This window comes from Bos grunniens, chromosome 23, assembly GCF_055505025.1.
Source record: "Bos grunniens cultivar Pamir isolate PY7600 chromosome 23, Bosgru_T2T1.0, whole genome shotgun sequence".
Lineage (NCBI taxonomy): Eukaryota > Metazoa > Chordata > Mammalia > Artiodactyla > Bovidae > Bos > Bos grunniens.
The window spans coordinates 4,566,478-4,582,136 of NC_141187.1; the positions used below are offsets into that span (position 1 = coordinate 4,566,478).

Sequence of the window (15,659 nt, forward strand, 5' to 3'; positions counted from 1 at the left end):
ACTGGGAGCTCAGTCCTGCATGGGGGGCACAGTCTACCAGAGCCCTGGTAGGCCTGCTGGGTTTCCTAGATATATTGGAATTCATAGAAATCTACATGGTTTTGAAGTATCTACTGCTTTTACTGCAGTAATGGGAGAGCAATGATTTTTCCAAAGAATACTTTTGAAGGCATGGTGAGGAGGAGTATGGTTTGCCTGAGTAAACGCAGTCACTTTAGGTTCCTACCCATCAAATGAGCAAAAAGAGAAAAGTGCAGCAGTGCTCCACCAGGTGGCGCTGTAAGTGTAGCAGTGCTCCACCAGGTGGCGCTGTAAGTGTAGCAGTGCTCCACTAGGTGGCGCTGTAAGTGTAACAGTGCTCTACCAGGTGGCGCTGTAAGTGTAGCAGTGCTCCACCAGGTGGCGCTGTAAGTGTAGCAGTGCTCCACCAGGTGGTGCTGTGTCTGACTCATTCATCAAGCACGGCTGAATCAGGGCTTCTGTGACCCTGTCTTTCCCAGTGAATTTTCTCAGTCCTTTTGAAATAATTGGATTGAGCCTATACTTCAAATGAAAGGTATCTGCCAATTAAACAAAAATCCCATTCTACTGTTTATCTCTACTTCTGATTCAAAATATACGCATTTCTATTCCAAGCATCTTGGCCCCCAAACTCAGGGGCACGAGGCACCAGAGTTTCCTGCATTCATAACAAAAGATTCCTTCTTCCTTTCAGTTTTAATTAATGTCATCACCAGGTGATTTTTATGGCTGGCAAGTGCAAGCAAAACTGATAGAAAAACCTTTTAACTTTAATTTCTTCAATATTCTGCTGTTATCAGATATGAGTTCCATGCCTGCCCTCACAGCCTGGGATATAAAACAGGAAGGAGTTAGGATATGAAAATGCTTTGCGGAGCTCTGAGACACAATTATGTGCTCCAAAAGAGAGCCCTATGACTTGGAGGTCTGGTAACATGACCTGTAGATGGGGAACTTGGCCATGATACAACTGAGGAGCCTCGTGTCAAAAAAGAAGTCCATATTTTGAATATCCTGGGATTAACCATAATGAAAAGAATACAAAAAAGAATATATATATATGTATATATATACGTGAATCACTTTGCTCTACAGTAGAAATTAACATTGTAAATCAACTGTACTTCAATAAAATAAATTTTAAAAAAAACCCAAGAAGTTCCAAGGGCTCTTTTAAGCAATTAGCTCCTAACTGGGTGACTGTGAGATTTACCATCTACTGAAATTTTTAATCCCTGGGGGAGAAAAAGGATACAAGTATCTTTACCTTTTATAAATTCTTCAGGCAGGTCTGCCAGTATGTATGAGCCAAGGGAAAGAATTTCCCTGCAGCTATTATAAGTAGGTGTTTTGGTCATTTTGTTTTGTTACAGGAAGAGAGACTATTGTTGACCCTCAGCAGAGGTAGCCTTAAATGTACAGCAACATAGTAAGGGACCCTCAAGGAGGATGAGGTGGTAGTCAGTGATGGATGGGGGAATCGCTGTATTACACTCATATCCACATCTATTTAAAACACAGAAGAAAAAGACAAATGACATGGTCTCAAGCAGGCAAAGTGGAAGTCAAAGGCAGAAGTAAAGAAAATGGAAGGAAAACCTGCCCTCACTTGCTTATCATATACTCTGTTTAAAAGTTATTAAAAGCATAGCAGTGCACATGTGTCATGTATTTTCCATCAAAATAATGAAGAGGAAGAGTGAGGACAGGTGAAAAGGCCAAGACTTTCACTTAGTAAACAAACACAATTCCACATCACACTCTTGCCTAGGGCAAGGCCTGATCATAAAGTGAATTTCCTTTAGAACTCACTAAAAACAAATAGTTCTTCCTTTGAGTACTTTAATACAAATATATTGGTAAAAAATACTTATCTCACAAATACAAACTGTAACAACTGACTGAAAGATTTAAAGACACTGGGAAGCAGGATGGGATGGTAGAGGAGACCCTCGACCAGCGGTTTGTTCTCTGTTCAGCGTTGTAAGTGCAGCCCCAGTGATGGGCCTCAGAGACCTCCCAAGGGTCTGTACCCCCCTTATTCTAGAGAAGCACTTCCTAAATTGTCATGTGTCTTTCCCCTGGCTCCCTTCTAGCTCCACCCATAGTTAAGATGTGAAGAAAAATAAAACTTCCTCAGTGAAATGCACTTGGGAAACACTATACCCAATATGCCCTTCTTAGAGATTTCTGCTGCACTCGGGCGTGTTTAAAGGGCATCAGAATATTTGAGAGGCTCTGGGAGAGGAGAATCTGTGTACCTGACCCAGCATTTCCCAAGTTTACATCCCCTTCCCTGTCTTTGCTTCACCCCAGGAATACGCATCAGCTTCGCACAGCCAACTGGTCTCCTCCAGCAGAGTGTTTGGGAAAGGCTGTCTCATGGTACAGGTACTGCATCTTCTTGCCACACTGAAAGGATTACATAGATTGACAAGACTTACCAAGAAGTTCTACTTAATATCCTGAGAGTTCAGAGTTTTGCTTAAATTTGGCTTCTTGGTACAGTTGTTTAGCTTTTGCCCTATCATTCTCCTGATTGAAACGTCGTCTGTGCTGGGAAACAATTGCTTTGTGATTCCTGTAACAACAACAACAAAACACAGAAAAACATTTTATCAGATGGGAGTAGAGTCACAAAAACAAAGAACAAACCAGTGGTTACCAGTGGGGAGTGGGGGAGTAGGGGCGGGGTGATGTTGGGCTGGGGGGATAAGAGGTACAATGATTATGCATAAAGTAAGTTATATGGACTTCCCTTGTGGCTCAGCTGGCAAAGAATCTGCCTCCAACGCAGGAGACCCTGGTTTGAATCCTGAGTCAGGAAGATCCCCTGGAGAAGGGATAGGCTATCCACTCCAGTATTCTTGGGCTGCCCTGGTGGCTCAGCTGGTAAAGAATCCGCCTGCAATGCGGGAGACCTGGGTTCAATCCCTGAGTTGGGAAGATACCCTGGAGAGGAGATAGGCTATCCACTCCAGTATTTTGGCCTGGAGAATACAATCCATGAGGTTGCAAAGAGTCTGAAACAGCTGAGCAACTTTCTCTTTCACGTTCATTGTACAACCTGGGAAATAGAGCCAATAGTTTATAATAACTGTAAATAGAGTATAAACATTAAAAACTGTGAAACACTATATTGCATGTGTGCCTGCTCAGTCACTGAGCCGTGTCCAACGCTTTTTTTACCCCATGGACTATAGCTGGCCAGGCTCCTCTGTCCATAGGATTCTCCAGGCAAGAACACTGGAGTGGGTTGCCAGTGGGAGATCTTTCCTACCCAGGGACTGAACCCACATCTCCTGTGTTCCCTTGCATTGGCAGGTGGATTCTTTACCACTGAGCCACCTGGGAAGCCCCGAAACACTATATTGTACACCTATAATTTATGTAATACTATACATCAACTATACTTGAATAAAAATAATTAATTAAAAACCCACATTATCAGGCCTTTGCATCTTAAGATACGAACTGAGATAAAACACCAAATACCACACATTATAATTTTGGCCTCCATTTTGAAAAAGCAGCCCACACACCCATGAGATATTTAAACAGACTATATAGGCAGATTTTCCAAAGCAAAGCAAGAGATAACTAGGTCTATATCATAAACTGAGAACATATGTATGAGTCTTCCTACGGTACCACCCAGCTTAACCCTTGTTGCTTGTTCTGAATACCACATGCCCTTGACCCAAAATGCTGAGAATTTATTTTTACCCATTCCTAGCATCAGCTGAAACAAGCAGATTCCAACTGACTATTTTCCAACTAAGAAATGAAGTACTATCAAAATACAGAGAGCTGGGATTCAGTGAGTACTTAAAATTGTTACTTGATAACCTAGATTATTATATTTAAGGAGATGAACTTAAAAACTGTAGGTAGGATGGTTACATTAACCTTCATTTTTCTGAATAAAAGATAAGGGACATTTCTAACCAAAATAAAGAAAAAGAATACAAGATATGAACAGTTACTAAAATTTTGTTGGAGTGAATTTTGAAACTTTACTCTTCTAAAGCTATGAATTGTATGAATTCAAATTTTTCAGTGATATAGAATTCATTTTTATTTTAATAACCACCTAAAATTTTTTAAACTAATTAATTTTCGGCCACGCTGGGTTCTTGGTGCCTCTCATTGGCTTTCTCTAGTCGTGGCGGCACACAGTGTATTTTTCAGTAGGCGCTTGGGCTTAGATATTCCTCAACATGTGGGATCTTCCTGGACCAGGGATCGAACCTGCGTCCTCTGCATTGGCAGGCGGATTCTTAACCACTGGGCCACCAAGGAAGTCCCACTAACCACTTTTAATGTAAGTTGTTCCACAAAATTCACCATGTATCCTAAGAGGTTTCGGCTAACCCGAGATATTTCTCTCATAGAAAAATAAATCTGAAGAAAAAAAGGTAATGAAAGAACAACCAAATATTGAATGGTAAACTAATTTCAGATTCATGTGACACAATATAATGCAATCATATCACCTATAATTTCTTGAACTTCATTCTGATTCATAGCTGGTTTCACGGCCTTGTCCCTTGAAGTAGAGGATTTTGCCCCCGTCAGGCTGTGTGTGGCCATGTATTCATTTGTGTAAAGCACCTGCATTAAATCATTAATGAACTTCTGAGGCTTGCTCTTGTTGCAACGTGCAATCTGCCATTTTTCAATCTTGAACTGAAAAATTAAAAACAATAATTGAAAAAACTGAAAAAGGAAAGGAGTATCTGAAGAAATATATTATTCATTGAATTCATACAGACCAGAAAACAAAATCAACATTCTTTAAGGTGATGCCCATATATTTAATATATATTTATATATATATATATCTCAGGGGTTAGAGTTAGATGTTATTTTTGAGATAGATTCCCAATATGTATGAGGTATTTGTTACAAAGTGTATTCAAATTCTTGTCATGTAATCTGGATTTGGTGCTTTAAGGATTATTCCACCCTCAACCGTTCCTACTAAACAGAATAATGGCCCACGGACAACATCGTCATCCCCGAAACCTGTGAATGTGTCACCCTATGTGGGAAAATCAACTTTGCAGGAGTCATTAAAGGACCTTGAGATGGGGAAAGCTGGAGAGTATGCTGGGTTATTCATAAAGGCCCAATCTAATTATGAGAAGTTTTTACATTTTACCTTTTTTACACTTAAAATTCATGTACTTTATTGCAAGTATGAATATATATTTACATACACACATACATATATAATCTTATGTGTGTAAATATATACACACACTTAGTAGTGTCTGGTATATAATAAGCACACAGTAAGTGTTTAATAATAATAAAGAAAATGGCTAACATTTATTGAGGGCTCATGTGAGCCCTCTGAACGCAGAAGAGTGGCCAAGAAAGAAGACACAGAGGAAGGAGAGACTCGGAGAGTGAGAGGGGTTTGCCTGCTCTGACTGGCTTTGAAGATGGTGGAGGAAGACCATGAATCGGGGCATGTGGGAACATCCTTCAGTTTACAGCTGACAAGAAAACAGGGAGCTCAGCTGTAGCGCCACAAGAGACTGAATTCTAGAACCCACACGGCCAGGAAACAGAGCCTTCCCCTGAGCCTCTAGAAAGGAAAGAAGTAGCCCGCACCTTGGGTTTATAGCATCTGAGTTTGTAATATAATAAATCACTCTGTTTGTGGGATCCTGTTACATCGCAGGAGGAAACTGGTACACTAAGATTCAAGTGTTCTGAAAGCTAGATTGTGAGCATTTACAGTTATTACTTGCTCTTGAAGGCATATTTTCCCAGGCTGATTCTAACAAAACTTGTATTTTTAGCTTGTATTTCTTGATTAAGAGAAATTGGTAAAGAAGACAAAGAATTGTGTTCAGCCAGCATGTACAGGCTGAAATTCACCTGGTCTCAATAATACAGTTTTATAACCTTTAATGCATAATTGTCCTTTTCTCACTGGTTTAAGAATTTTCTAGTTTAATAACTTCATCATTGTTCACCATTTATTTTCTAAACTGGATATTTTTCACAGATATTAGATTTATTGTAAAAAAAATTGTTTTGTGTCATCAGAATATTATGACTGACCCAAAGTTCCATAAAGTGATCTGATAAGACAATGACTATGTTGTTCTGTGATTTTCATTTCGCCTGTAACTGCACCCCAGAGAAAGATGGGACAGTCTCCCTGCTGACCTGTTTCTCATCCGTCTGATGGTCTTCCTCAGCTTTCAGGGAGATGGGTGAACTGGAATCAGAGTTAGAATTACTGCATGTAGAAGCAAAGGAATCTGGTGAGGAGTTATTCGCTGCTCTCCAGAGGGTGGATGTGGATGTGGACAGGGTTCCTCCACCCTTGAGCAGTGCCTCTGCCATACCGACCAGTTCTTCAAACTGAGTGACGGCCTGCGGTAACACTGAAATGGCAAGAACAGGTAGCACTTTACAGATGCTTGTCGTAACAGCATAGACACGTATTTTTTATTGTGTGTCTATGTATAGAAGTGTATAGAACAAACTGTTAACACTTGCTACATCTGGAAAATAAACATGGTAAGAACAGTGATTGGAACACATTTACTTTTTATTATTCAATAATTTAATAATTGCTGAATAATAGTAAATCAGTGTTAAATCATTTGGTTGTTGTATCCGAATATATATGCATTACTTTGTAACTAAAAAAATGTTTTTAGAAGTTGATTCTTTTTCTAATTGCTAATGGTATTACTTGAAGGTGCTTAATCTCTTGTTTGGAGACATTACTGATTGTATCACTTTCCATCAGGCCAGTTTAAGTGACAAGATTAAATAAATAGGTTGCTCACTAAATCTTCTATAATCTTAGTGTATGATTTGCCAGGGAGTCAAATGACATCAAATTATTAAAAATTTATGGCCACAATTCAAATCTATGTGTTCACAGATAACAGATGGATTTTGGTAGTCAGCTTGAATGTTCTTTGTTCCTTTTTTTAAATGGAAACTTACACATTCATAGGTTTCATGCCTCCATGTAAAATGGTCTTCTCTGTTGTTTTATCTAATTTGTTTCCTAAGGACAAATAACATTTTGTTGGAACTGGAAGACACTTTGAACCCTGTCTAATTCAACTCCTCACTCTGTGGTTGGGGGTAATGCCTGGTAGAGAGGCGAAAAGACTGGAAGTTTTTTGTACTTTTCTAAGCATATTATTGAGCTACATAATCTTTAGAATTATAGATGATTAAAGACCTGAACATCAGATATAGTGATGGTATGTCCAAATCAACACATTTAATACTATGTTAATAGAAAAATAATAGAAAAAAACCTGCTAAAGAAGAAAATCTTATTCTATATTTTTCAGTTAACATTTGCTAAGCACCTCTCATGTGATAGCCAGGTGCTCTGTCAGCAATTACTTATTGAGCACTTAATAATATCAGACATTTAGCTAGTTTTTACTCTGCGCCAGGCACTATTTTGGGAACTTCACTGATGTTTATTCATTTACTCCTCATTGCAATTCTCCAAGAAAGGTATTAATATAATATTATCACTACCCACAATTTATAGATGAGGACAATGAGGCAATGAGAGGTTAAATAACCCATCAGGGTCTACTCAGTGAAAAGAAGAGCCAACATTCAAATTAGGACTCTGCCCATCCCCTGCTGTAAACCACAATGTTACACCAACTCTCAACATTTGCTCACCACTCTGTTAGGCGCAAGGAATGAAACCGGGAGCAAAACTAGATGCGGTCCTAGCCTTTTGGAACTGGGACAGGTGGGGAGCACTCTTTACCTAACAGTGCTGTGTGTAAGCATTTGGCCTGCTCAGAAAGAAATCTGATTGCCAGCCCTAACCCCCACCCACCATCCCCCAGTTCCTGGGAAGTAATCTCTATACCCTTGAATTTCTTCAGCTATATCAGGAGTGTCACGGTGAGCCCCTCAGAACACATCTGATTTATGTTTATGCTAAGGAGTTTCTCAGGGTGGGGACAATCATACAGCCTAGTCTTAGGGCAGAAGCTGGCCATGGCCAGAAAGCCAGAAAGACCTAGAGCCTGAGTTCAACCCTGTGAGCAGTCAATCAATCTATTATGCTTACATAATGAACTTTCATTTAAAAACTTTGGATGCCCAAGCTCAGAGAGCTTCCTGGGTGGACAATCCTCTGTGTGTATTGTTGTAACGTGTCAAGACTAGGAGGTAATGGGTCCTGGGGACAGAAATTTTTCACTTGGAAACTGATCAGACTCTGCCCTATAGGTCTCTTCCAACTTTGGCTAGTAGAATTTGTATTCTTTTCTTGTAATAAGTATAACCATGCGTATCACAGGTTTTGGTGAATTTAATGTCTTTATCAAATTACTGAGCCTGAGAGTGGTTTTTGAAAACCCCTAAATTTGCAGTTGGTATCAGGCGTCTTAGCAGACTTGGCCATCTAGAAGACAGTGCACTTAACTTTACGGTTTGGGTAACTCAAGGTGCATGCAAAGAAATGAAAAATTGCAGTTGTTAAGACCACTGAGGAGAGGCAAGCAGCCTCTCCTCTAAGGGAAGGGGCACAGAGGGCTTCTCTGGGGCAGTCAAGAGTTACCTGAGAGCTGCGGGCTGAGCAGGAATTAAATACCTGGAGGTCATCAGGAGCATAGGAAACACAAAAACACAAGGTCTGTATTTAAGGAACTGCAAGAAGACCAAAGCTAGACTGTAAGGAGAAAAAGGGAATTCCGCATAAAGTGGGTTTTAGAAAACAGTCACCGCTTTTTCTAATAATGAAAGCTGTACATGTTCATCAGAAGATATCCTTCTTGCCAATTCTATCTCTGTATCTTTATCGTACATTTTCTTTTGTATAATTAGGACTGTGCTACATCCAGAGCATTGTATCATGGTTCTTTTTTTTTTTCAGTTAAGATCATACATCGAATATTTTACCTATTTTATTAAATCTTGGAAAATATGACCTTTTGAGGTGTAATTTGCTTAGCATCAAAGGTAAGATCTTATATGAAGTCTGAACAGGATATAAGTAGGTATAGAGGGATGAGTTTGACAAAAGGATAAACCCAATTAGCACACACCAATATGTTCATAGAATGTTTCCGTCTGCCCAGAAAGTTGCCTCATGTTCTTTCCAAATAAATTAATTCCTGGACTCACCTCAAAAGCAACGACTAATGTGACTTCTTTACCTGTTCTAGAATTCCATATAAATGGATAGAAGTGGTATATTTTCCTTGTTTTGGTCTGATTTTTGTTCTGCATAATGTTTTGAGATTGATTCCTGTTGTGTCAGTTATTCATTCTTTTTTTTTTAGGAGAATGAATATTATTTATTTTTTATTTAATTATACTTTATTTATTTATTGAAGTACAGTTGATTAATTTGAGAGTTCCTTGGACTGCAAGGAGATCAAGCCAGTCAATCTTAAAGTAAATCAACCCTGAATATTCAATGGAAGGACTGATGATGAAGCTGAAGCTCCAACACTTTGGCCACCTTATGTGAAGAGCCAACTCATTGGAAATGACCTTGATGCTGGGAAAGATTGAAGGCAAAAAGAGGAGAGGGCAACAGAGGATGAGATGGTCGGATAGCATCACCAACTAAACGGGCATGAATTTGAGCAAACTCCAGGAGACAGTGAAGGACAAGGAAGCCTGGCATGCTGCAGTCTATGGGGTCACAAAGAGTTGGACACGACTTAGTGACTGAGCACAATCAACAAATAGTTGATTTACTATGTTTTGGGTATATAGCAAAGTGGTTCAGATACACACACATACACACACACATTTATTCTTTTCCAATTAAACATACACTTTAAGGATTTCCTAATATTTCAAGGTATTGATTCCTATAATTTATTTAAATGCCCCTTTTTTTTTCTTTTTGGAATTTAAGTTGCTTCGATTTTTCTTGATTATAGACAACATTCTTATGAACCATTTACCAGAGACATCTATATATGTATCTCTGAGCATATCGATAACTACAAATTCCTGAAAGCATAACAATAGGCTCAGAGGTATGAATGTTTCTAAGACTCAGTCAATATTGTTGAATGGCTCTCCAGAATTTTCCAACTTACATGCCCACTAGTAAGGTATGAAGTCAACCAGTCACTGCACTATCAACAAGAGATGTTCATTATTAACAATGATCTTCACTATTTTGATAGCTAAAATTTTAGAACAGACTCACGGACATGGGGAGGGGGGAGGAGAGGGTGAGATGTATGGAAAGAGTCACATGGAAACATATATTACCATATGTAAAATAGAGAGCCAACGGGAATTTGCTGTATGGCTCAGAGAACTCAAACAGGGGCTCTGTATCAACCTAGAGGGGTGGGATGGAGAGGTAGATGGGAGGCAGCTTCAAAAAGGAGGGGATATATGTATACCTATGGCTGATTCGTGTTGAGGTTTGACAGAAAACAACAAAATTCTGTAAAGCAATTATCCTTCAATAAAAAAATTAATTAATTAAAAAATTTAGTACAACTTAAATTGCAATTATTTTATTATTGTGAAGTTAAATATTTATTGATTGATTATTTGAGCTTATCGTATGAGATAGCTATTAGGCCAAGGAATGTTAGTACTTTTTCTATTTTATAATATGCTAGACGGCATGGACGGAGGAGCCCGGTGGGCTGCAGTCTATGGGGTCGCTAGGAGTTAGACACGACTGAGCGACTTCACTTTCACTTTTCACTTTCATGCATTGGAGAAGGAAATGGCAACCCACTCCAGTATTCTTGCCTGGAGAATCCCAGGGACGGGGGAGCCTGGTGGGCTGCCGTCTATGGGGTCGCACAGAGTCGGACAAGACTGAGGCGACTTAGCAGCAGCAGCAGCAGACGGCTTTTGTAAAGTGCTTATAGGAGTGCCTACTACACTATAAGCACAATGTATTAGCTTTGCTTGTATTATTAATTTCTTTGTCTTAAGCACTTTAACCTTTAATTTGTCATCAATTACAATTATTTTTCTTAGAGTGTTTATTTTAATTTTAGTATGTTTTATAAGCAGACACATATTTTAAGTTTTTATTTCAGTTAAAAGTAGTAGTCTTTTCCCTAATATACTATTTATTTGTTTAGAAAGCCATTCATATTAAATATTCACTCACATATTTCATACAGTCTAAACATCTTTCCACAAGTAAGCTTTCTTTCTCCCTGTATACATATTTTTTCTAACCTTTAATGGAAATGTTTAAACACATATACACAAAATAGTAAACTCTCATGTATTCCAACTCATAGCCAATCTCATTACACCTGTACCTCCACCCACTTTCTCCTCACCTGCAAAATTCCTTCAAGCAAATCACAGCCATCATTTCATCTGTAAATATTTTCGTGTATATCACCGGTCAGAAATTAAAAAAATATATATATATATAAATATATAAATACATAAAACCATAACACCATTGTTACAACCAGAAATACTTAGCAATAGTTTTTGAATACCATTAAAAAACTAGCAAATGTTCAGATTTCTCCTTGCTGCTGTCTTTGTTGTTTTCAGTTTGTTTGAATCAGAATCCAAATAAAGTCCACATATTACAATTTGCTGGGCTTCCAAAGTGGTGCAGAGGTAAAGAATCTGCCTGCCAATACAGGAGATGCAGGAGATGCAGGTTGGCTCTCTAGGTCAGAAAGATCCCCTGGAGCAGGAAATGGCAACCCACCCCAGTATGCTTGCCTGGAGAATTCCACAGGTAGAGGAGCCTGGAGGGCTACATTCCTTGGTGTCGCTCAGTTGGACAGAACTAAGCACACACACTAACACAATCCGTTGCTGTCTCTTACAAACTATGCTTTTCCTTTCCCTCTTCTAGTTTTTTCCTTGTGATTGATAGTTGTTTTTCGTTGTTGTTCAGTCGCTCAGTTGTGTCTGACTCTTTGCGACCGCATGGACTGCAGCACACCAGGCTGTTAGTTGAAGAAATTTGAGTCCTTCGGCCTGTAGGGTTTCCCACAGTCTGGATTTTGCTGATCGCACCCTTAAGAGAGTATTTCACATATTCTTTTGTTCCTTACTTGGTGTAAATTGGTAGTTAGATCTAAAGGCTTGGAAGTTAAAAACACTTCCAGAAGAGGGCACTGAATGCATAATAACCTTTTGTTGTAATATTAGCAGTCAATGGTTTTTCCAGTAGTCATGTATGGATGTGAGGGTTGGACTATGAAGAAGGCTGAGCGCCAAAGAATTGATGCTTTTGAACTTTGGTGTTGGAGAAGACTCTTGAGAGTCCCTTGGACTGCAAGGAGATCCAACCAGTCCATTCTGAAGGAGGTCAGTCCTGGGTGTTCTTTGGAAGGAATGTTGCTAAAGCTGAAACTCCAGTACTTTGGCCACCTTATGCGAAGAGTTGACTCATTGGAAAAGACTCTGATGCTGGGAGGGATTGGGGGCAGGAGGAGAAGGGGATGACAGAGGATGAGATGGCTGGATGGTATCACCGACTCAATGGACATGAGTTTGGGTGGACTCCGGGAGTTGGTGATGGACAGGGAGGCCTGGCGTGCTGCACATGGGGTCGCAAAGAGCCGGACACGACTGAGCGACTGAACTGAACTGAACTGAATGATCACTGCCTAGGTTCATTAAATCACAAGAGGTTATGAAATGGTGATATCCTAATTCTTTTCTTCATTTAGCTAGAATTCTTCTACCAAGGGAAACTTTCTCTCATCAACTATTTGGTTACCCTGAGGTTAATTTCTATAATAATGGCAGGATAAACAATTGATTTTTCAGTCTGTATTTGCCAGTTTTCAAAACAATGAGTTGGTTCTTTCAGATGGTCATTAAGTGTTCTCTCTTTTGAATGAACTCATGCATGTGAACACACATGAAAACCAATTGCCACAGTCATTATTATTGATGCTCCAGTGATAATTTTTGGCCAGTAGGAACTTCTTCCAGTTGACATGCTCACATGGTCTTTGCTGACCTTCTTCTTTCCCAATAGGACAACATTTTCATCTGCATTTCCCTTCAATGCTCCTGATAAGGCTCATCTTGTCCATTTCCTGGGCAAGCTCTGGAATCAGCTGTTTCTCCAGGGAACTCCAGCTCCTTTTAGTGGGAAACAGTATTTCGAGACCATAACCCAGGTGCTGGAAGTGCTCTTTGCTATTGGTTTCTTGTTTCTAGGCCTCTTCAGTGAATATTATTAGAAAATATGCATTATTAATTTTCAAGAATAAAATTCATCTTGTGTTGAAACTCAAATTCAGAACATGAAGTTTTAACTTAAACTGTATAGTTATGTTTTTAGTATGCCATATGGTGTGAAACGAGAGCCTAACTTAAACCTGTCCCTCCCCCAACACTGGAATGTCAGTTTGCCCAGCATCCTCTGTTGAATAATTCATCCTTATCCTAAACGCTTGTAGGACTCACTACATAGTAAATTGCCAGGCTCACTATGAAATGAAAATGCAGGACTCCTTGTTCCAAGCTTCTTCAGAATTTGAATCTGGTGACAGCAACGCCTTTAACAAGCATGTGCGGCTTTCCTAGGAGCAGAGCCCTGTGTGGCTGTGCTGGTTGCCGTACAGCAAGAAGCAAACAGTCTATGCACGTGCCTTGCCAGCCTCTGCTCTGAATGCTTTGCGTGTCACCCAGGGCAGCGCTTTCATCATTTCCATTTATCTCACACTCAGCTACACAGCTAGTAGGTGGCAGAGCCAGGGTTTGAACCCAGGTGGTTTGATCTCTCTAAACCATGCCCGTGTGCCATAGTGGCTCCGGGACATTTCTTCTCTGTGTGGAAGGTATTATCTGGGAATGTGTGTTCTGTTCCATTGATCTGCTGCCTCTTGTCCTAGCAAGTTGCTTGGAATTATCAGAACCACATGGTTTCATGTTGACAGTATGCCCTCAGATTCTTTTTCAGAATATTCTTACTTGGTTTTGCCTATTAATTCTTTCACATTAACTTTAGAATAATTATTGTCAAATTATCCCAAAGATAAAAACCCCAAAGCAATTATTGACATTTTGACTGGGATTCCATTCAAACTAGGAGTTATTTTGGGATGAACTGGCATCTTCTCATCTATGAATTTGAGGTCTTTCTATTCAGCTTTGTGTATTTCTTTTTTTTCTGGCCACACTGAGTCTCTGTTGCTGCATGCGGGCTTCCTCTAGTCATGGAGAGTGGCAGCTACTCCCCAGTTGTGGTGTGTGGGCTTCTCTTGTTGCAGAGCGTAGGTTCTAGGCTGCAGGCACATTAACTGTGGTGCACCAGCCTTGTCCTGAGGTATGTGGGATCCTCCTAGTCCAGGGATCGAACCTGTGTCCACTGTATTAGCAGGAGGCTTCTTAATCACTGGGCCGTCAGGGAAGTCCAGACTTGTGTATTTCTCTGTTGAGGTTTTAATCTCCCATCATAGATCCTACACATTCTGTGCTCAGTTGCTCAGCTATGTCTGACTCTTTGTGACCCTATGGACTGTAGCCCTCCAGGCTCCTCTGTCCATGGGATTTCCCAGGCGAGAATACTGGAGCAGGTTGCCATTTCCTCCTCCAGGGGATCTTCATCTTACCAACCCAGGGACTGAAACTGTGCCTCCTGTGTCTCCTGCATCTCCTGCATTGGCAGGCGGACTCTTTACCACTGAGCCACCTGGGAAGCCAACGCATTTCTTGTTAGGGTAACTAGTAGATATTTTATAGCTATTTGTAATTAATATGTGTAGATTCTTTTTATTTTTTTAGGGATATAACCAGCAATTTCTGATCTTTAAGAAAATTACTGATTTTTTAAAAAATGGTAGCTGTTAGATTTGGGGTACCTATAATGTACCAGGCATTTATTTTTTAAATACAATAAGGCTTATAATGAAAAATAGGAGTCCTCTGCCCTACTGCTACCACTCTGGATTACCTAGTGCTTTAGAGGGACAATTTCTAATTCATTTACCTGTTTCTATGGTCATTACCATTACAGTCTTTAATAACAATAATAAGCATAACCAACTGTTCTTTTATTGTTTTCAGACTCATACAATTGTTTACTGACTTTCGACTATGTCATCTCTCAGTTTCATATTTCTCTCAGTCATCTCTCTCCTGGAACCCCCTCCACCTCTCTGAACCAGCTGCGTCCGGCCCACTGTGGAGCCGTTCCCCTGGAGTGTCCCCTCACTATTAGTCTGGGGCTACTCTCTGTCCCTCTCCTGAACTGGACTACCATTTTCAGATTGACTTTCTAGGTTCACTCTCTCATTTAGAGGAACACACCCTCCCTTAATTTTTGAAAAAGGAAGCACAGGAAGAGCACTGAGCCATTGTAAGTGTGACAGTATCATTATTATGCCCTCACCCTTGGTTGATGGTTTCACTGGGTATAGAAGTCTAGGTTTAAATCATTTCTCCTCAGAATGTTAAAGGCATTGCTCAATTGCCTTGGAACTTCCAGGGTTGCTGGTGAAAAGTCCAACATCATCTGACCCCCACGTCTTAGCAGGTAACATGCCTGCTCCCTCTGAAAGCTTCTGGATCTTCCCTTCCTGGTGTTCTGAAATTTCACATTATTGTGCCTTAAATAAGCCTTTTTGCTTTTGGTAGCATCTTTTAGTCTAGAATTTTATGTCTTACAGTTCTAGAAGTTTACTGTATTT

The 15,659-nt window shown here is 39.9% G+C and overlaps 1 protein-coding gene across 4 annotated transcripts in view; it reads right to left on the reverse strand.

Moving 5' to 3' along the window:
• The window catches only part of BEND6 (BEN domain containing 6), a 63,633-nt gene that overhangs the window by 17,267 nt on the left and 30,707 nt on the right, over nt 1–15,659 (reverse strand). For all 4 annotated transcript variants that reach the window (XM_086370992.1, XM_086370993.1, XM_086370997.1 and 1 more), the window contains 3 exons: nt 6,208–6,428; nt 4,518–4,710; nt 2,466–2,602 (listed from right to left, as the gene is read on the reverse strand). In XM_086370992.1, the coding sequence (XP_086227118.1) occupies nt 2,475–2,602; nt 4,518–4,710; nt 6,208–6,428 (542 nt within the window). In that variant the 3' untranslated portion in view covers nt 2,466–2,474. The remainder of the gene's footprint in view (nt 1–2,465; nt 2,603–4,517; nt 4,711–6,207; nt 6,429–15,659) is intronic.